This window comes from Abrus precatorius, unplaced genomic scaffold (genome assembly GCF_003935025.1).
Source record: "Abrus precatorius isolate BTA unplaced genomic scaffold, Abrus_2018 Scaffold10, whole genome shotgun sequence".
Lineage (NCBI taxonomy): Eukaryota > Viridiplantae > Streptophyta > Magnoliopsida > Fabales > Fabaceae > Abrus > Abrus precatorius.
The window spans coordinates 22,389,904-22,412,078 of record NW_020874292.1 but is presented as its reverse complement, the minus strand read 5'-3'; the positions used below and the strand labels follow the sequence as shown (position 1 = coordinate 22,412,078).

Below are 22,175 nucleotides of genomic sequence, written 5' to 3'. Positions count from 1 at the left end.
CATACAGATGTTGAATCAGTTTCATCTATTCCTCAATATTTGGAGGGCACGACTACTTCTACTAGCACACAGCCTCTTTCAAGAGAATTATTGTCAAAGCAGTGTATGACTTTATTGTTACCAATCTTTGGAACTACAGATTCCACTAATAAGAAGATATGGCTTGCCCCAGAAGTCAAACATGAGTAAGTTAGTTTTGATATACACATATTATATCAAAATATTTTCTTTATAACTATCTAATTCTATAATATCATTATTTATTTTTTTTCCAATAGTTATCTACCTTCAGATGGTCCTTCGAAGGTTATTTCCAAAATAATCAAGTCTAAGTTTGATAGTCCATCGCCTACTTGGACCAAGGTGCCACAAGAAGTGAGGAATATGTGGTTTGAAGAGTTTAAGGTAACATATTTTAAAGTCATTGTGTTATGTAAATATTAAACCCATCAATTATCTTTAATATTAAGCAATTCTAAAATAATTGTCAAGCATATATATTTATGGGGTGATTATCTTAAATATTAAAGGAAGGGGGATAATTTTAATAAAATTACTTTTGTATTTCATGTTATTAATGACTCCTATATATGTTATTGTATATCTCTATTTGATTTTTTTATTTGTAGAAAACATACAAATGGCTCTCTTAACATAATCTTATCATTAGATTTATTTTTGAGCATAAAGGTTCTGTGATTTTAAAGAACATAATGTCTAAGTTACGAAATGGTAAAGATAAGGGCCTTTGGATCACTCCTGATGTAAAAGAAGAGCGGCACACTCATTGAGAGGAGAAGAGTTTAAAAAAAAAGTACTATTGCGAAACAAACTAGATTTGTAGACGGTGGAGCATCTTTGTACACCAGTGGCTTTGTATCTACTGTTGTGCATCGTGATAGAATAGTAATTATATAAATTATCTTTTTTTTTTTAATAATTTTCTTCATTGGAACTTTACACTTGTAATATTATGCAGATTGAGCAACTTAAGTAAGTTCCCACAACATTTGATATAATGGGAAAGACAAAAAAGAATAAAATTAAAGAATGGGTCAATGACAAAGCCAAAAATATTTTAGTATATACCTTTCTACAAATTACTTTTTTTAAATTTTAGTCTAACTTTTATTATAAATTATAACTAATAAGAGTATTATTTTTTAGGATGAGTTTATTCAATGTTGAACTGAAACTCATGCGCATAACAATGATGATCATGGTGAAGAATGTGCCTCAGGTGACCGTTCTATAGCTGCTGACAATACTATTTTTTAGAAGTTGTTGGAGGAAAAAACAAAAAAGGTCATATGTATGGGTTATGACAACTAGGTGAAGAGTTTGTGATGTCACCCTCTCCTTGTACTCAGTTTGATCCTAGTTCTAGTGTTAATTATCAGCAAATCATTGCCAACCTTAATGCAGAATTAGCAGCAAAGGATATACACATTGATACTATGCAATCTGAATTACAGAGGACCAATTCAAAACTATAAAAGATCGAAAACATCCTTCAACAAGTTGTTAAACACTTGGAAATTTCTACCAGTATCCAAATGGATGGTTCTCATGTTGACACTGATGATGTTGGTTCTCCTCATGATGACATTGATCCACATTCATGATTTAAGACTTTTTTTTTTTCTATTTGTTATGTCAATGATTGTACCTTCTTATAAAATGACCTACACTTTTGTTATGAAGTGAAATATATATTGTTATGGATTCTAAGATGTAATTTACTTCTTTAGATGTATTTTTTTACCATGTTTGTAAAATATAACTATTAGCAGGTTTTGTTAAATATTATGTCTTATATAAGCATGTTTTGTAATACAAATAAGTCTTGTTAAAAAAAAATTAATTATTCATTATAATTAGCCATCGAATTTAGCCGCTGACTTAGCGACTAATTTAACAACCAAATATTTGATGAAATTTAGACACCAAAATAGCAACCAAAAAAAGGTAGACGCAAAATTGCAACAAATTAGCTACCAATATTATAGGTTAGCAGAATACAACTAATTAGCAACCAAAATTTGGGATTATAATTAGCAACTGAATTAAGTGGTCACAATTAGCAACTGAAATAGCTGCCAGCTTGGTGGCGGCAAAATAGTGACTGAAATTTTGCGATTGCTAATTTCAAATTTTTGCAACCGAATGCATTTTTGGTCGCTAAATGTGTTTGCAACCAACATATTAGTGGCTAAAAAAATTTGCAACCAATTTTTATATTTTAGATACCGATTTTGTTGATTGCTAAATATAAATTTTCTTGTTGTGAAATCTTGATTCAGTAGACTAGCTCAAAAATTGGTCAAGTTTGTTGGTCTTATAAACTGCTTGAGTAACGACTAACAACTTCTTAGGGACATTAGCATCTAAGATGAATGAATTTTCAGCTCAAAGATTAAGAAAACCAAAGTAATAATCATAAATAGAAAGATTACCCTCTTTATAACTTGCAATATCAAGCTCTAGCTAAAATCATTTTGCAGCGTTGTCCGAATTATAAATCATTTTTTAGTAATCTTATATGTATTTGGCAATAATAAAGCATCGAATATTATTAACCATTACAGCTCAACAAATCCAAGAATCCAATGAGTTCTTGATCTCCCAAGCTGCTAACATGCTAGCTACCTTGAGGACTGCTGAAGAGTTGTCAACGTGTCCCCATATTTCTTTCCTTTTTGCATTTATTTTGAACTAAAATACTCAACCAACATAGTTCTTGCCATTGAAACGAACACAAGAGTTTTTGTAGTTATGAATATGAGATTAAGAAACGAAGAATTGTAAGAGGAAGAATGTCGTGAACTTGAATCACAACATTGAGACCAAAAAATTATGAACCCACAATTAGGGTAAATAGAGTCATGAACCAAGAGCGAATAAAGTCACAAACATAAACCAGAAACAAGAGTGAGTTGTGTCATAAAACCAAAAACACAGGCGAGTAAAATTGCATGCACGAATAAAAAACAAGAGCAACTAATAAAAATGTCTTTAAAACAATAATAATATAGAACAAGTGACTCATGATACCATGTCAAGTCATTTTGGCTTTGATTGATGTCTTTTTCATTCCATTCTTTTAAATAAATAATACAAGGTCATTTACAAAAATTAATTATAGAATATTCTATTTTTCTAATGTCTTAGTCTAAATTAAGAATATAGTTATATATCATAAATAAATTATGTCTAAATACAATATATAATAAGAAATAATAATTACATAATATTCTTATATTAACTATTGAAATAAATTATATTTTTATTTAAAAAATAATACATATGGTTATGATTACAACTAAAGTTAGGAAAATGAAATTTTATTGCAAAAGAATGTCAATAAATCCATATATTTCCTAAAGGTTATTGTTTACTTAAAAAATTACATAAAACTAGACAATATTTATATATTTTTTTTGTCAAATTTTTTTTTTATTTTCTGAAATGAGATATTTTCATCCAACATTTACATAAAGTTGGGCGAAGTAGTTTGTTCAACTGGATTTAGACTAATCGTATAGGTTTGAATAAATGGTTTCTAAATTTAAATATTTTATAAGAAAGGGGTGAAAAAAATAAATCTTACTTTTTGATTAATAACAGGATTGCTATAAGATATTCCTGAAAGATCTATAATTGATGTTGGGCTTTTGACTCTGCTCATCTTAATGTTAGTGGGCTCATTGAGCCCAATATTTGTGTGAGAAACATTTTTTATATTATTTTTAATTCTCTTCTCCTGAAATCGTTAACTAAAGGTAACAGCATCGTGTTCGTATTAAATAAAAAAGAAGATCGTGACACCATGTAAATGAAAGTAGGTTAGCCTTAAACATCGAGCATTGTTTTTGTTTATTTATGCACTTAAAAATGACACGTTCTATCATATAAGAACGCATACGTAGCTCTCAACCAGTGGTGTAAAACTGTGGCTACCAATTGTTTTCACTTCAACTCATTCAATGATTCATTCAAAATGCAAATCTCAATACCATCTCATCTATTTTACTGGACTTTCATGGAAATGTAAAAAATAAAATCTTTAAAATATATAATTTTATGTTAATTATACTATAAACAGATTATAATATAGACGTATGACTACTCAAAACTTTTAATTTTTAAAAATAAAAATTGATAGAGTTATATTTCTATAATAAATTATAAATATCCTGTGATATTTTGTATTGGCTCAAGGTAACACGAAAAATTTATAAATGCAAACACAAAGACTTACTGAAAATCTGGAATTTTATATAAAATAAAACAAGAAATTTGAATAATTATTTTAATTCCTAAAATTTAAAATTAAATTAATAAAAAAGTAAAAAAATTAAAGAATACCTTTAGTTTATATAAAATAATACTAAAATTTTATAAATGCAAACACAGACTTACGTATACAGAAAAGATCTTTGTCACCAACAATATCATAGCATGAGTGTATTTATATATTATTTTCAAACAAAAATATTAAAAATTCTACATAACAAAATATGAAAGAAAAAAAATGATTTTATTGATATTATAAAGATCGAAAAGTTGATTTGACGAATCATTTAAATGAATAAAATATTTGATTGATATTATATTATGAGATTTTAAAGTAAGTAGAGTTTAGTTTATAGAAAATTAGAGTACTAACCAAATATTTAATAATAAAATATTATAATTTGGTTCAAGATTTTGTTTTATAAAAATAGATTAAAATTTTAAATAATTAAAATTCTTACATGATCAAATGATTTATTGTGAAAAATCTCTTACAAATCTAAAAGTAGTTTACGTAAAAATATGAATTATCTAATTTATCTTAATATATATATATATATATATATATGTATTATTTAATAGATATTTACTTTAAAATAATTTAATTTTTATTTGTCAAATAAAAAAAATGCAATTTAATGTTTCAGAATTAGATGTACATAATAGTTCCTTAAAATGTTGTTCACTAAATTACTCTTTTTAAAATGTAGAATTATTATGTTGATTTCAAATTAATTATTTGAAAATTTAAATTACCATCACATTAAATTTTATAAAGAACTAAGGAGGGGAATTAAAAAATCTTCAAGCTACTTTCCATTATTTACTAAATTAAAAGTTTCTTTTAAAAATACAAACTGTTCGTTGTTGAAAGACAAATGAATTTCTTGGGCCTTAGGGTTTCTTGTATTGGTTAGGACCGCCTCAACAACGTCTTCTCACAATCGCACAAAACTGAGGCTCAGCTGCATAATCGCATCTTCCATTCCTTCTAAATCTTCTTCTTCTTCACCAAAGTAGCATGTTCTCTTCTTTCCCAGGTCCCTTTCTTTCATTCCTTGCTTCCTTGTTTTTCTCTCAAATTTCGTTTTCCTTGGCGTTTAGGGAATTTTATTTTATTTATTTTTAGTTGATTTATGGCATTGCATAGATGCTAATGAGTTTTTATTTTATTTTATTATTATTATTAAAGAGAGAATGGTTTGCTTGTTTCTTTCTGAGGTTGAATGTAAGACACGTGATCTTTGATGCGGGAAATGCATCTGGAGTCAAGAGTATAAATCATTGAAATCCCAATGATTCTCTATTCATTGGGTCTCAGAAAAATACTATTGGTTTAATTTTTGTTTTTCCAGCATTTTGGGTACTATAATCTCATGAACTCCCACAATTTGAGCTGGGTAGGGATCTGTTCTACAAAAGGAAATGTATAGAAAGAACAACTATTACCGCATTAAGTTCCCTATTTATCTATACCACCTTGGAGTGTTACACAGTCTGTTGTAATTGTTTTAAACATGTTTTATTTTTTGATATTTAAAGGTGGCAATAACTGAGTGGGAATGGATTGAGACTCCAATAAATGAGGAACAAATATTGGGGGGTGTATTATACGCTGTATCAACTGAGTTTTTGACCACTTAATGCATTTTGGAGGAATGGACACTGTGTACACTCGTGTAAAATTTAATGCTCATCTACATGTATACCTGCTACAGTCATGAGTGAAGAGAAGCCACTGTGGCTAGCACGTCCAAAGTAATGATTTATTTATAAAATAATAAAATATTGTTGAATTGTGTGATTAAATATTGTTGTTGACATAGTTATTGTTTTGCACTTTGCAGATTTTTGATGCTAAGAAATATAATAAGAGCTGTCCGGTCTGTTCATAGAATCCATAGCAGATACCTGGCAGTGAGTAGAAATGGGTCAATTGTCTCAGTTGGACCGAATATCCACCACTGCAGGTTGTACATGCAATATAAGTTTCCTAGTAAAGCACGTAGATCATTCTTGTGGTATGGAGCGAGGGAAGGCTTTCATAAATGCTGTTCTTTTAGGAACTTTTCTGTAACATCAGCAAGTAATGCAGTCACACATCATTCTCAGATTGCTTGGAAAAGGCTGTACAGAAAGTATTGTTCCAGTGGTGACAGTACATTTCCTCCTACCATAAATATGATTGCTCAGGCAGTGACCTTGGCTTTGTCTCGTTCTTATTTGCTAGTTCCTGGTATTTTGGCATTTACATGTGGAGAGCTTGCATTAGCTCAGCGAAATTGGGCAGATGCAGAACATTACCCATCACAGAATGCTTTGTATATGCGTGCACAAGATGGGTATAATTACATGTTTACATTTACATTCATGATAGTTGAAGGTCTTGTCTTGTTAGCGAGGGCTCTCTATCTAGCAATATTATTCTCTCCTAGCATTGTAATGGCACCATTTGCAGATTGTTTTGGACCAGAATTTCGGAAACTGTGGCTCCGTATTGTTCATCGCACACTGGAAAAATCAGGTCCAGCGTTCATAAAATGGGGTCAGTGGGCAGCAACACGGCCTGATCTCTTTCCACGTGATCTATGCACTAAGCTTTCTGAACTTCATACCAAAGCTCCTGAACACAGTTTTAGCTACACAAAGAAAACTATAGAAAGGGCATTTGGTCGAAAAATTTCTGAAATTTTTGACAATTTTGAAGAAATGCCTGTTGCATCTGGAAGCATTGCCCAAGTGCATCGCGCTTCATTAAAATATCGATATCCTGGCCAGCAAACAAAGCCACTGGTGGTTGCCGTAAAGGTTAGACATCCTGGCGTGGGAGAGTCAATCAGACGGGATTTTGCTATAATTAATTTGGTGGCAAAAATGTCAAAATTCATTCCTGCTCTTAATTGGTTAAGATTAGATGAGAGTGTACAACAATTTGCAGTTTTCATGATGTCTCAAGTTGACCTTGCCAGGGAAGCTGCCCATTTGAGCCGGTTTATCTATAATTTCCGTAGATGGAAGGATGTCTCTTTCCCTAAGCCTGTATATCCTCTTGTACACCCTGCCGTTCTGGTGGAAACATATGAAAAGGGTGAAAGTGTCTCGTATTATGTTGACGATCTTCAAGGACATGAGCGGATTAAATCTGCTCTTGCTCACATTGGGACTCATGCACTTTTGAAGATGCTTCTGGTATAGTATATCTCTCTTTGCAATTTTTTGTCACTGATATTCCACTATTTTCAATGCTTTTTTTTGGGCATTCTTGATTTATTATGTATCATCAGTGAAAATCATTATGACTGATGACCTCAAATAATATAATAATAGAGTCAGAATTAATACAAGCACTCAATAAGTCAACAGAATATTAAAGAAATAGTGGCCCATGTGTAAAAACAAGCATAATTCTTGTTTTAGATAATATGACTGTCGGGGAGAACTGTAACAATTTAAAGGGAAAAATTATATACCTTCATTACTGAGGTTGGGGCTTCATTATGGTAACTTCTTATCTGATAAGCAACTGTTACAAACCCAGAATATAAAATAGATTAAAGAAATAAATGATTTTATAGCTTGACTGAGAATGCACAAAGCAAGGAGAGCTGTCTCCTCCAAGGGTTTTCCCTCTGCCTCTGCAAAGGGTTACCTCTTTTTTAATCTTCTCCCCTCCTAGTATTTTAGCTAACCATCTAACTAATTTTTTACTAGCTGCTTTAATTTCAACAATCCTAGCTACTTTGCCTTATTTCTAATGCTTAGCATTGCAAGCTAGGGGAACTAAAATATATTCCTTTCAGTTATCTATTTTCCTTTTTCTTTGGCAAGAGATATTGGAACAAAAAATGGGATTTACTGTGGTGAAAACCATAAACAAGGCCTTGAACTTTTATATTTTGAAATGGATTAGAAAAAGGCCTCTGTGAGCAACTGAAAGTTTGTATTAGGTGAAATCATTAACAAAGACCTTGGTATATGTGGATGGTTTTTATTGAAAGTTTGGTTTTGGATAGAACTTGATGACCATTTCTCGTAAAAGAATTTGCTGGAGCATATTTGTAAATTGTTGTGTTGTGACATAATTCCTACTCATGGGCTGTTAATTTAGTCTTTCCTGTTGACTTTCTTTTTTAAAAAGTAATATATTGCAGTTTGTTTTTGAGCATTTGGGTTCAGCTGGACTTTATAGAGTAAAATTCAAATTTTAATTGCTAATATGAAGATTAATGGAGTGGGTTCCAACATATCCATCATTTATTATGATGTTTGTTTTCTTTATATAAAATCCCTAACCATTTTTTCAGTAGGTTTCAACTCACTCATTCTAGAAACTGTCTTTAGGAGTGAACCGTCCTTTTTAGCTCATTACAGTCTTTTTTGGGGGGAGGGGATGTTCTTTGTTGGATATTTTTGTAAAGTTACATAGTTATCTGGTCTTGGTTGATTAGATCTACTTATCTTATTTATTTATTGGGTTTTCTTTAGTAGGGCATCTTCATCTATGGCTATCCTTATTTTTCTCTTAGTTATAATTAATTTTCTTCTTTCCAAAATAATATTTTGTTTTTTGAATGCACATGTTTGACCTATTAATAATAATCATATCACATCCTAATCCTTAATATGAACTAAAAGAAATATTGGTCCTATAATAGTTTTAAACTTGAACATAAAGTTTTAGCTTCCAAGACAATGCTATTTCTTCTTTCAGGTGGACAACTTCATTCATGCAGACATGCATCCTGGAAATATCCTTGTTCGAATGTCTCAGAGGAAGTCTCAAAAACGGCTCTTCAAATCAAAGCCTCATGTAGTTTTCCTTGATGTAGGCATGACTGCTGAACTCTCTGGTAGTGATAGAGTAAATTTACTGGAATTTTTTAAAGCTGTTGCCCGCCGAGATGGCCGAACTGCTGCAGAATGCACCCTCAGTTTATCGAAGCAACAGAACTGTCCAAATCCAAAGGCTTTCATTGAGGTATTTTTTAAAACTTAAATTTATTTGTTATTCAGTCAACTGATGTTCAATTCCCTCCGAGAACTTGTTATTTTGGATTTGTTTTGTGATATTGATAAGAACAGAATATATTTATAAATGTATGACAAACCGGTCAGGGGATATCCCTGAGATTACAAGTAGGAATCGCAAGAACAATAGGAAAACTGGATTATGTAATGCAGCAACAATGACTGTCCCTATGACAGCCGCCCTCCCAAATAACCTCCCAGATAAATCCTACCTCCCTTCCTCTGATCAACACCCCTATATCCCTCCTACAGCCCCTCCTCTCTCATTCATCCACGTCACCCATTCTGTTAGAATCTACCTTAACAACCTCTTTGCCCACAATCCCCATCCTACCCCTCCTTCTCTGGTATGTTTTGAGTGGAGGCCCAATTGGCCTGGACCCAACAATACTCCTCCCATTGAGAGGGACCTTGTCCTCAAGGTTGAATTGGGGGAAGATGGCTTGCAGCAGTTCATATTCTTCCCAAGTGCTATCTTCCTTAGGCAGATTCCTCCATTTCACCAACACCTCCCAACTACCATTTAACAATCTCCTAGCGTCCAGCACTTCTTCAGGCTCAACCTGAGGCTCTAACTCTTCTGTTAAAAATGGTGGTAATTCTTGACATGCTTGGCTCGTTGGGGGAGCCCTCTTGAGCTGAGAAACATGAAAAATCGGGTGCAGGCGTGATGATTCCGGCAACAGCAACTTATAAGCAACAGCTCCAATCCTTCCTTCCACTAGAAATGGGCCATAAAACCTTGGACTCAACTTCTCATTAACCTTCCTGGCCAAGGTTTTCAGTTTGTAAGGTCTGGCTTTCAGGTATACCATGTCCCCAGTCTGGAATTCCACCTCCCTACGCCCTTTGTCAGCCTGCTCCTTCATTCTCATGTGTGCTCTAATTAAATGTTGCTTGAGCTCCTCCAAAATACTATCCCGGAACTGTAGCAATTTGTCCACATCAGCCACTGTAGTACTGTCCTTGCAGTAGGGAATGACCATGGGAGGATCACGGCCATATAACGCCTTGAAGGGAGTCATTTGTATGGATGCATTAAATGAGGAATTAAACCAAAACTCCCCCCATGGTAGCCATTTCACCCATTGACGAGGATGATCATTAACAAAACACCTCAAATATGCTTCAATGGTACGGTTAGTCACTTCGGTTTGACCATCTGTTTGAGGATGGTAAGCTGAACTGAATTTAAGCCGTGTGCCCGAGAGACGAAAAAGCTCTTTCCAAAATGAGCTAATGAATATTCTGTCCCGGTCGGAGACTATAGAATTGGGAAACCCATGCAAACGCACGATTTCCTTAACGAACACTGCTGCTACCTCCGTAGCCGAGTATGGATGGAGCAACGGAATAAAGTGGGCGTATTTGCTCAGTCGGTCTACTACTACCATGATACTGTCTGCCCCTTTTGCCCGAGGTAATCCTCCAATAAAATCCATGGATATGTCTTCCCATACATGCTCGGGAATTGGTAGAGGTTGAAGAAGCCCAGCTGGTTTCAAGGTTTCATGTTTGTTCTGTTGGCACACCTGACAACTAGCCACAAACCTCTCCACATCTCGTCTCATTCCAGTCCAATAAAAAATCATGGCCAGCCTCTTATATGTCCTAGTAACTCCAGAATGGCCACCCCAAGGTGATGCATGAAATTCCACCAACAACAATGGAATTCTGCCAGACTTCTTAGGTAATACCAACCTTTGCTTATACCATAAACAGCCCTGTGCTACTGCATAGTGTGGATGTGAGTTAGGATCGGTTACTACCCTCTGTATAATTCCCTTCAACTGCTCATCCTCCATAACCTCCTCAGCCAACTCTACTAGGTCAGAGTGGGTGACCATGGATATTGCACTGCAAGTCATTATTCGGGATAATGCATCAGCTGCCTTGTTCTCCATTCCCGGCTTGTACTGAATTTCAAAGTCAAACCCCATCAGTTTGGTGACCCACTTCAGCTGTTCCCCCACCAATACGCGTTGCTCTAATAAAAATTTCAGACTTTTTTGATCAGTACGAATAGTAAAGCGGTGACCCAACAAATATTGTCGCCACTTCTGAACAGCGAACACAATCGCCATTAATTCTCGTTCATACACTGATTTCACCTTGTTTCTATCTGAAAGAGCTTGGCTAATAAAGGCCAAGGGTCGACCCTGCTGCATAAGGACAGCCCCTAACCCATAACCTGAAGCGTCTGTTTTGATCACGAATGGTAAATCAAAGTTGGGCATGGCTAAAGTAGGCAGCGCCTCCATTTCTCCCTTGAGTTTCTCAAATGCCCCCTGTGCTGTTTCTGACCACTTGAAACTGTTCTTCTTGAGCAACTGTGTTAAGGGCTTAGCAATAATTCCATAATTTTGTACAAAACGGCGATAATAACCCGTCAGGCCTAAGAACCCCCTTAGACTTCGAATGTCTTTAGGCTGTGGCCAATGTCTCATAGCAGAGACCTTTGCAGGGTGAGCAGAGATCCCAATGGGTGAAATGATATGCCCCAAGTATTCTAACTGTAATTCCCCAAAGCTGCACTTCTTGCCGTTGAGCCACAGTTCATGTCTCTTCAAAAGCTGAAGGACTAATCGCAAATGGTCCACGTGTGAACTATGATCTGCACTATACACTAAAATATCATCAAAAAACACTAGTACAAATTTACGCAAGTAAGGTTTAAAAACCGAGTTCATCAGTGCTTGGAAGGTTGAAGGAGCGTTGGTTAGCCCGAATGGCATTACCACATACTCGTAATGCCCCTCATGTGTTCGGAATGCCGTTTTAGGGATGTCCTCTGGTCTCATTCGTATTTGGTGGTAGCCTGATTTTAGGTCAAGCTTAGAAAAAATTGTTGCCCCTCCTAATTCATCCAGCAGCTCCTCAATGACAGGAATTGGAAACTTGTTGGGGATGGTGATGCTATTCAAGGCCCGATAATCTACACAAAAACGCCAACTCCCGTCTTTCTTCTTTACGAGAATCAGTGGACTGGAATAAGGACTGGTGCTCGGCCTGATCATACCTGCTGCTAACATATCCTTCACAAATTTTTCAATCTCCTCTTTGTGACGGTGCGGATGTCGATAAGGCCTAATGTTGGGAATGGTGGCTCCCTCCTTTAAGACAATAGCGTGATCGCACTCCCTTTCCGGTGGAAGAGCAGTTCCCTCCTTGAATAGTTCTCCGAATTTCCATAACAACTCCTTCATCGTTTTAGATGTGGTGTTTAACACCTGAGTAGAAGTTTCAGAACAGCCCATATGCAGCATCCCCAATTCTACATAATATGCCTCTGCCTCTCCCCTCAGTTCCTTCCTTATTGCCTTTAACGAAGCCACAGTTCTGGACAGCCCCACGTCTCCCTTTATCTCAATGGTCCTTCCCTCCTTCTGCACCTCAATCAAGTGCTGTCGTAGGTCCGCACTAAATTTTCCCAAACTTTTAAGCCACTCGTACCCCAGAATAACGTCCACGCCCACCAAATCGAAGAGAAAGAAATCCTGAACTACTTGTAGGTTGGGTAGTTCAAGTACGACACTCCTACAAACCCCTTGACTTCCCAACCGTTGACCATCCCCTACCTCCACAAAGTACCCTCTTGTAGCTTCAGTGGGTATTTTCAGCTCCTCCACCAGTTCCGGAGATAAAAAGTTGTGGGAGGCGCCGGAATCCACCATGACTATCACCTTCTTACCCGAGATAGTACCCCACAGCTTCAATGAATTTTTGGAGGTCATCCCCGCTATGCTACTCGCATTTAGCTGGAGGTTCATTTCTTCCTCATTGTCTTCTTCAATGGAAACCCTGCCCTGGTCCGCCTCCTCTTCTCCCATCAAAACCACATGTAATTGCTTGTTGCGGCACACATGGCCCGGGGTAAACCTTTCATCACAGCGAAAACAAAGGCCCCTCCTCCTTTTGTCGTTTTCCTCCTCTTCGGTTAGCCGTTTGAACCCTAGGCCTCTGCGATTTGAGCTCGAAGGTGTGAAGGAATCTCGTGAACTATTGCGGTTCCCTGGGCCTTCAACCCGACTGCCATTAGTGCGAGCAAGAAGCCTAAACCCCGATGACGAATTGGGCTCACCTCTCCCCGTCCCATTTAATTTAGTCATTTCTTGGGCCCCTACCCTTAAGGCCCAATGTGGCTTTGGACCCATTGACCCGCTCCCCCTGCCATAAGGAAAGCCCAATACCATATTCTTCTCCTCCACTTTCTGAGCAAAATCCATGATCGTGCTTAAGTCTCCGGAGTCCCGCAACCTCACCTCAGCCTTGACCTCCTCCTTCAAGCCATTGAGGAATGCCCCAATCATAAATTCCTCGTCAGCAAAACGTAGTGGAGCAGAGAACAACTCAAACTGTTCTCGGTATTCAATCACTGTTCCCCTCTGCCTTAGCCCCATTAGAGCTTCGTAAGGATTCTCTGAAGATGACGACCGAAAACGACCCAATAATGCTTGCCGGAAAATGGGCCACGTGGCGGTCGGCACTCTCGGTTCCCACCACTGGTACCAATTGAGGGCTTTCCCCTCCAAGCACACTACTGCGGTATCCACTTTTTCCGGCTCAGGTATGCCATTAATCTCAAAATATCTTTCCGCTCTGTACACCCATCCATGGGGGTCCTCTCCTGCAAAATAGGGCACCTCTACTCTCCTTACTCGTTCCTCCTTTCGCCAGGCTTCACCGCCTCTGTTACCTCCTTCTTGATTACTATTTTCCCCTTCCCTCTCCTCTCGTACTACACGCAAAGCCGTCTCGAACCTCGCCGTCATCATTGTCAACATCTCATCCATTTGCCTCCGCAATTCCTCCTGAATGGAGGCTTGCATGCCCTCCAATCTCCGCTCGACATTCTCCATTCGTGTGGTTACCATCAGGCGCTCCCAAGATCGGGAGCTCTGATACCAACTTGATAAGAACAGAATATATTTATAAATGTATGACAAACCGGTCAGGGGATATCCCTGAGATTACAAGTAGGAATCGCAAGAACAATAGGAAAACTGGATTATGTAATGCAGCAACAATGACTGTCCCTATGACAGCCGCCCTCCCAAATAACTTCCCAGATAAATCCTACCTCCCTTCCTCTGATCAACACCCCTATATCCCTCCTACAGCCCCTCCTCTCTCATTCATCCACGTCACCCATTCTGTTAGAATCTACCTTAACAACCTCTTTGCCCACAATCCCCATCCTACTCCTCCTTCTCTGGTATGTTTTGAGTGGAGGCCCAATTGGCCTGGACCCAACAGATATCTTAATCGAAACTTATATGCACATGAATGTATTATATATGGATTGATGTGCAGACTTTTGTGGTTAATTGATGCTGAATATTATTGATTATTTTGTTGAATTTTGCATGTAGCTATCTGTCACTGATTTTTGTTTAGCTGTTCAATTTTCGAAAGATTAATGTATTTTATTTTCTTCTACAAGTTCGTGTGTTTTGGAACTCTTTGAATATGATCTCGAACCATTTCACTCATAGTGTCCTTTCTAACAGGAAGTGGAAGAGGCATTTACATTTTGGGGCACCCCAGAAGGTGACCTGGTCCATCCTGCAGAGTGCATGGAGCAATTACTTGAGAAAGTTAGGCGTCATAGAGTCAATATTGATGGCAATGTATGTACTGTCATGGTGACGACCTTGGTTCTTGAGGTAATTATTTTTCTTCTTTTTATCATGTTCACTTATATGTATACATACATATAGATGAACTTATTGGCCGGTAAACGTTTATGCAACAAGTACTTGCTGAAGTAATTCAATTGATATTGGTAATGTTTAATTGGTAGGGTTGGCAGCGAAAGCTTGATCCTGGGTACAATGTCATGCAGACGTTGCAGACATTGCTACTTAGAGCTGATTGGGCAAAGTCTCTTTCTTACACAATTGACGGACTCATGGCCCCTTGAAGAGGCGATTTCTTTCTTTTGGAGGCTCTTGAGAAACAATTTTGACTACGTAACCCAAAACAAATCATTTCATGTCCTAAAAGGCACTCGCGTTTGTTTTAGTTTTAATTTTTGAAAATTTTGTTCCCTGTATTTATCTTGGTTAATTTCCAACAGATATTTTTGTGGGCATCACAGTTTACAAGAAAAATGAAAGATGAAAGAATAAAGCGGTGATTATTTCTCCTTACTTCTGTACCCGCTAATTATCATATCGAACTAGGAATGAAAATTATCGGTATATGTAGACCGTAATGATTAGAATGTCACCACTTTGAAGTGAAATCAAGAATGCGATTAATGTTTCTGTTTGTATCTCTCTTAGGTTTATTTATTTTTTCCTTAATTATTGTATGTAAAGTTTTAAGCATTAACATTGATTGTTACGTAACCGTTTGCGGTATTTAAATGATTGAAATTTTTGTGGCATATATTTTTTTAATGCACTTTCAGTAAATTTCATTGGAATCCTATTAAAAATGCAAAACTCACTTTTAATTAAAGCCCACGTAAAATTTGTTAAATACATTGTTGGATTGTTATATATAGCATATTAAGATGTTAATGAACATATGAATTCACGCTTAAATATTTTGGGATTTGTTTACTTTAACACTAATTACAACTTTTGTGTTAAATCTACATTTTACCAGTATTTCAACTTGAATTCAAATACATAAACGTGCAAGTCATGTGTCATATAAGTCCTACTTTATAACACGTTTGGATACTCGTAAGCTTATGTATATTTAAGCAGCTCATGTAAGCTTACAATTAAACAAGTTAATCTTTGGGCTAACTTGCATTTTTTGTATTATTATTAATTTTTCATTTTTTAATTAATTTTCCCAGTTTCGGCCTTTCTCTTAAAAATTTTAAAATTTTTTAATTCTTAAACTATTGAAAATTGATTTTCTCTTTTTGAAAATACAGGTCAATAGGTTGGTCTCTACACCTGCAGGCTCAATCCATTTAACTCATGAGTCAAGCAGGTGAACCCACAATTAAATGGGTAAACTTATTTTAGATCCAAACTTGCAAATTTGTAAGCCTTTGAAGCCCACCTGCAGGTTAAAGCCAGTATACTAGCTTTCATTAGAAGTATATATAAAGTGACTGAGAAAGTTGAAACGCGTGCACAATCTGACACATGGTTGTAGATTTTTTTTTGTATTATTATCTTATTAATATCACTCCAACAGATTATAGCCAACGTGTTACACCATTTACATAACATAAATCCACTACCGTATCTTTTAAAACCAGTGGCTTCAATCCAATTAGGAAAAAACCAGAGCAACTAATGTTCACAGACATGGAAGCAAATAGCTCTTATAAACGGTTATGAAAAATTTCTTCTCTCACTAATTAAATTTCGTTTTAGAAGTAAACAATTGGAGAAATATATATCGATCAGCTAATTATATTTCAGATTCCGTCCAGTAAGGTATAAATGTCACAAAAACAAAAAAAAAACAAAAACAAAAACAAAAAGAAGAAACTGGTTTGGAGGCTAAGACGCGAGAGGTTGAGAGGCATCTTAAGAATATATCTTAGCTTGTGCAGTCATGTTCTGCAAGTAAGCTCACGTATTTCCTTTATTGCTGCACTCATCCTATGAAGGGCCATTTTTTTCACCTGTTTTCATGAACCCAAAAAAGAAACAAAGCTTGTCAATTCATGCAAAAATGTAAGAGAACAAAGCATGAACTGGTAAATATTATTATTATTACGAAGTCTACCTCCAGCTTTTCTACTTTTGCTTTATGGTCTTTTGGAAGCAGCTGGACCTGATCAATCAATTGGATACATTCGGTAACATTCTCAGGGGACACAAATTCCATTTCCACATGAACACAACACTGCAGATCAATAATCAAGCTTTCATCATACACTCGCACAACTTGAGATAAACTAAATACAATATAAATCAATACATAGAAAATATCCTATATCAGCAATCAGGTATAAAGTAAGGCCATTAATAGTGTGATCATTTTTTTTGTTTTTCGTTTAAGCTTAAAGGTATGATGTGTGATACCTTCCTACTGCTTAAATGAAACTTCAAATTTGAACTTGTCAGTAAATTTCAAGATGTAAAAATCACATACAAGAAGAAATATGTCTGGCTCAAGAACAGTTCAAATTTAAGAGAGAGAGAAAGCGATGGATGGGATACGAAATCTTTTATACTAACACAACAGAGACCTTAGGGTTCCTAATCTGATAAGGACATCCAGCAGGTATGATGACAGCTTCTCCAACTCGTTGCTCAAAAGTCCACGGTTCAATCTCTGGAAACAGTGAAAGGTAAGTCAATTTACTTATGCAAGACTGTAAAAGATGATAATGCATATACTTACTAAACTCCTCCTTAAGTCTCATCTTGTGAGCATTGTCAAGAAAGAAGCTCTGATCTAGAATGGGATGAACAATCTGCATACACGAGATAAAATTAATCATCACTAACTCTAACAAGATCATGCATGGGAATTTTCTTCTCCTTTACTTACCTTCTCGTGATATTCACTGGCATAAGAGAATTCATCAGAGTGTCTTTTAAGGTATTCCAAGAGCTTTGGCACATCCTGTCTTCGAAATATGTCCCACTGGGCACAAGAATTCTCAGTGCTTAGAACTGTTGCGTGGAAAGAGCTTCGTGTCTTCTCAGTTTCAGAATTGGAACAACATTCTCCATCACTGGAAATATTGGTGTCTAAACTACGCTTTGATATTGTCTTGGCTTCAGTAGAGATGTAAGATGTTCTATTGATTCTCCTGAAAAAGTCAGTTCCTTCTCTTACTATACTCCGTGTTTCATTTTGCTCCCCATCTTCTTCATGCTCAATAGTAGTTTTAGAAGACATCCTTTGACACAGAGATTTGTGTTTTTTCAATAACTTAGTTACTTTAGCAAGCTGATCTGTTGAGAGAGGGACCTCTGTGGTATGTGCCATAATATTAACCTGGAATTACAAATCAGACAAAGTAAATAACACTTATTATCTACCTTCTTTTACGATGTGCAGAATAGCACTGCTCTTTGACAGGAAGAATTTTTGCAATGATTCAATCACTGAATTGTATGTGTCAGAAGTTTGAGATACAAGGTATTGGCCACACTTTCTAGTCAGGAGCCACCCACATACAGCCTTAAAAATTAAATTTGGTGTCTATCTTGGTGCAAAATCTTCATGCCGTTTAATCTTTTGGAAGCATCATCCACTTGTAAAAATGCATTGTGTTTTTATTTGGAAGACGAAAAATAATGCCTAAAAGGAGAAACTAATTGTCACATATGTTAGTGGGCAATCGAAGAACAGAGACAAAAAATTAACCACATATATTCCAAACATTTTAGCAAAGACCAATTTTAAACATTTGTTATAAAGCCAGACAAATTCTTAATAAATAGTTTGTTTTGTTGGATTATGGAATCAATTCCTAATAAACAGATTATCAGTTGAGTCCTCATTTGGCCAAGTTTTGTTGGAAAATTTATCGGGTTTTCACTCCGAGACATGCAATCAAGTATGTATTAGGAACAGGGCTTTTTCAGTGTACAAGTGACTTACATCTTCCTGAATAGGAAGCATTTCAAGGGGATGCTTCTTACTTCAGAAGATGATTATTTTGTCACCAAAGGAGATATCAAAAGAATAAGCATATTCCATAATATTAGAAATCACCTTTTCATGTTTAGTTTTAATAAAATAAACTAAAAGTTCAGGAACGTATGACTCAAATATATTCAACAAATGGAATATAACAAGCGAACACACCAGATCACATGAGCCATAACAGAGATTGGTCACAGAATCAGCTTCTTCATCAGCACAGCCATATGAAATAAAGACATATGGTCCCATGTCATGATTTTTACTCCCCCGTGGCAAATTTGCAGCTAAATTCAGAAGACCAGACAGGGGATTCATGTATTCTTGAATTGGAAGAGCATCGATTACTCCAGCAAAATGAGCTGGAAACTGTTCTTTGAATAGCTGAGAAGACAACCACCCTTTTATTTTCAGCATCTCATGCCAAGTATTTTTCTGAGGTTGACACTTTAGAGACCCAGTAAAATACTGGCTAATGTTAATTTCCACCTGCCAGAGTAAGAGTTCAAAATTTAATATTATACTTTTAATAGTCTTTCAAGAGTCAAGACTCAAGCAGATCCATCATTATTTCATATTTTCATGTGCCACAGATCTGAGCATATAATGGGTATAAGCGCCAATTATGCCAGTTGAAAATAGCAAATAACTAAACTTTAAAATGTAGATTATATTACTGAATACATTAATTGCAATAAATAATGTTCTAAGATTGGGCTGACCTTTATGTCCGGACCAATATAGATAGTATCATTAAAAGCATTTAACATACAAAATATGTTGAGAAACTGACCTCAAACCAATCCAGACAAGCTTCAAGTAAGTCCTTATTATTCTCATATCTCATCATGCTCCTCTCAAAATGAGCACAGAACAGGACAAGTGGATCCCAACTAAGGTTTGGTGTACTTTGGAGCACATCTCGCACTACTACAGGATGTCCTTTTCCCCAGTGTTTCTGAAAGTGCTCAAAATGATCGCTACTGAGGTCCAAAACTGTAGGGTAAAATAAGCAATTATCATTAGAATCTTCCCTCTTAGCTGCTTCTTGTAATTGCTTATATCTGTTAATTTTCTGATCTTTGTCAATGCATAGCGAGCAGCTTGAACTTTTATCTGAAGTTTCAGGAAAGTCATAGCTACAAACTATTTCTTCTGCTTTTACTTCCATTTCTTTGATCCAACTTAAGGGAAAAACACATTTCAAATCAAGGTGGTTATCACCACAACCACCAAGCTTTGTAGGTGAGCATGACACAATGTCAGTACCATTACAACTCGTCCACTCAGGTATTATTGAGCTATCAGTTAAATTGCCATTAGAAATGGCCTTATCCTCTAGCTTGGATATAGAAGAGTTGATTTCTTCAGAGCCGCTTCCTTGACTTAAGTCTTGACAACAACTTAAGCAAAGACTATAGGAACAACTAAGGCAGCTTGTATGAAGATCCAAAATGGGTGTTTTGCAGTAAATGCTGAGACAAGTTTTTCACACGTAATACATTTGTTAGCAAGCAACACTAGAAAATTATTTGAATAACAACATCAGCAGAAGAGAGCTTACCAGTAATTTTTCTCATTGCAGCCAGATTCGACCTGCTTGACAAGAATATCAGAAATGCTTTTCCCTGTCACACACAAAAGCATTTTTGATAACCAAGTACTAATCAACAAGATTAACTCAGAAACCACCATATTAGAAGAACGATAATTACTACCTTTAGTTTTCACTTCTGGTTCTAGCTCCGCATTCTGATCTTCTTTTATTTGTTTTAGTACAGGAAGGAGCATACAGACCAAATAATGAAAATGTAATATCCTATCACCTCTGTTTTTACCAGCCAAATATTCCTGAAAAAATGTAGCACAAAATCGAAGTGTCAGCAAGTGCTGCAAAAGAGAAACAGTTCTAGCAGAAAAGCATCCATCTTTGATGTCAGACCTTACTTTCATTGTCCTTGTATTGACTTGCCAAGCAATCTTTACAGGTGCAAGTTCCTCGACAAACTGGACATGCCGTCTTAACCTCATTTTGAGTGTCAAAATACCTAATTTTTTTTCAACAAATAGATTGGCAAATGGCTCATTTTGATGATCATCATAAAAGGTGTAGGCCACAGAAGTCATATGGGAAGTAACAAATATGAAATATTTTTCCTTCAATTTTAATTTTAGATTCTCATCAACCTCTGTTCACATTGAAAATCATTCAACACATCTCTATTAACTACTACAAAATGGTTATCCTTTAATCTAAGGAGTTTTAGAACTGCACCACGAATAATCTACAGCTAGTTGTTTAACTGATCAAACTTAGAAATTCATGCTTTAGCATTACCCAAAATGTATCATAGTCTACAATCTTGTAGGCGATGATAACAATTAGAAAAGGAATATATAAATGGAAGCAACAAGTTCCAAGTCGAACCGTTGTTTAATGCAATCCATGCAGAAAAACTCTCTCTGGCAGCATGAACACCTTATAAGATTCCAAGAATCACTTCTCTGGCACCAATGACACTTATTCCGTCTACCCTTCTTCAAGTTTCGGCCATAAGGAACAACCTTAAAAATCAAACACCCAAATGACTAAAAGATACTAAAAAGAGAGAGAACAAGTAGTAGATTGAAAAGTCAAAAGTCAAAACCCACCTGCAAATGCAACGTACCAACAGAAGCATTCTTGGACCTGAAGTAACGTGAATGAGAAGGTACATTGACATTAGGCATTGAAGCAGGAGCAATAGCCATAACCCCATTTGGCAATTCCTTCCTCAACTCTCCTTCACTCTCATTGTTACAATGCAATTGCAACTGCCATTCCTTCGTTTTCTTCTTCTCAACCTCTCTCTGCAGAACCATCCTTATCAGCTCCAATTGGTTCCTCTTTGCCACCAATGCCTCTTTGGCTTTTCGCTTCTTCTTCGCCCTAATCTTATTCTCAACGACGTCGTTTTTCCTCTTTCTCTGAAGCTTCAGTGACTCGGGAACCTTCTCCTTGTACTGCCGATGCCGACCTTGTAGATAGTGAATCTCGCACAGCTTTAGGTCTTCCATCACTCGCCGCCGGCACCGCCATTGCCTCCCGTCGGTGCGGCTGCATCGCAGATGCTCCGGGAGCGCTTCTTCTTCTTCCGATTTTTTCCCCATTAGTAATTCGATTATTAATTTTGTTTTATTTTTTCCCGGCGGAATTGGGATTTTCTCGGGAAAATTTTGCTGGGGAAAGTGGAACCAAGCACGCAGAGCTGAGGGAAAAAAGAAGAAGAAAA

At 36.2% G+C, this 22,175-nt stretch overlaps 2 protein-coding genes across 5 annotated transcripts; one reads left to right on the top strand and one right to left on the bottom strand.

The window, feature by feature from the left end:
- The first annotated feature begins 5,170 nt into the window (after positions 1-5,170).
- On the top strand, positions 5,171-15,599 carry LOC113846895 (probable serine/threonine-protein kinase abkC). 3 transcript variants are annotated; one of them, XM_027475626.1, is made up of 6 exons: positions 5,173-5,336; positions 5,839-6,054; positions 6,144-7,485; positions 9,008-9,274; positions 14,835-14,990; positions 15,128-15,599. In XM_027475626.1, the coding sequence occupies exons 2-6, from the start codon at positions 6,017-6,019 to the stop codon at positions 15,245-15,247; spliced, it is 1,923 nt and encodes a 640-aa protein (XP_027331427.1). In that variant the 5' UTR covers positions 5,173-5,336; positions 5,839-6,016; the 3' UTR covers positions 15,248-15,599. The 3 variants fall into 3 exon arrangements, with proteins under 3 accessions (XP_027331435.1, XP_027331427.1, XP_027331444.1); XM_027475634.1 differs by lacking the exon at positions 5,839-6,054 and having other exon boundaries at positions 5,171-5,336; XM_027475643.1 differs by lacking the exons at positions 5,173-5,336; positions 5,839-6,054 and having other exon boundaries at positions 6,502-6,638; positions 6,755-7,485; positions 15,128-15,553.
- Positions 15,600-16,617: 1,018 nt separating this feature from the next.
- LOC113846373 (lysine-specific demethylase JMJ25-like) lies at positions 16,618-22,175 on the bottom strand. 2 transcript variants are annotated; one of them, XM_027474560.1, is made up of 12 exons: positions 21,556-22,175; positions 21,332-21,468; positions 20,846-20,951; positions 20,622-20,754; positions 20,468-20,531; positions 19,697-20,378; positions 19,069-19,392; positions 17,800-18,252; positions 17,650-17,722; positions 17,495-17,580; positions 17,029-17,148; positions 16,618-16,924 (listed from the first exon to the last, which is right to left on the bottom strand). In XM_027474560.1, exons 1-12 carry the CDS (start codon positions 22,051-22,053, stop codon positions 16,853-16,855), a joined length of 2,748 nt encoding a protein of 915 aa, XP_027330361.1. In that variant the 5' UTR covers positions 22,054-22,175; the 3' UTR covers positions 16,618-16,852. The 2 variants fall into 2 exon arrangements, with proteins under 2 accessions (XP_027330361.1, XP_027330353.1); XM_027474552.1 differs by having other exon boundaries at positions 16,773-16,924; positions 17,495-17,722; positions 21,556-22,151.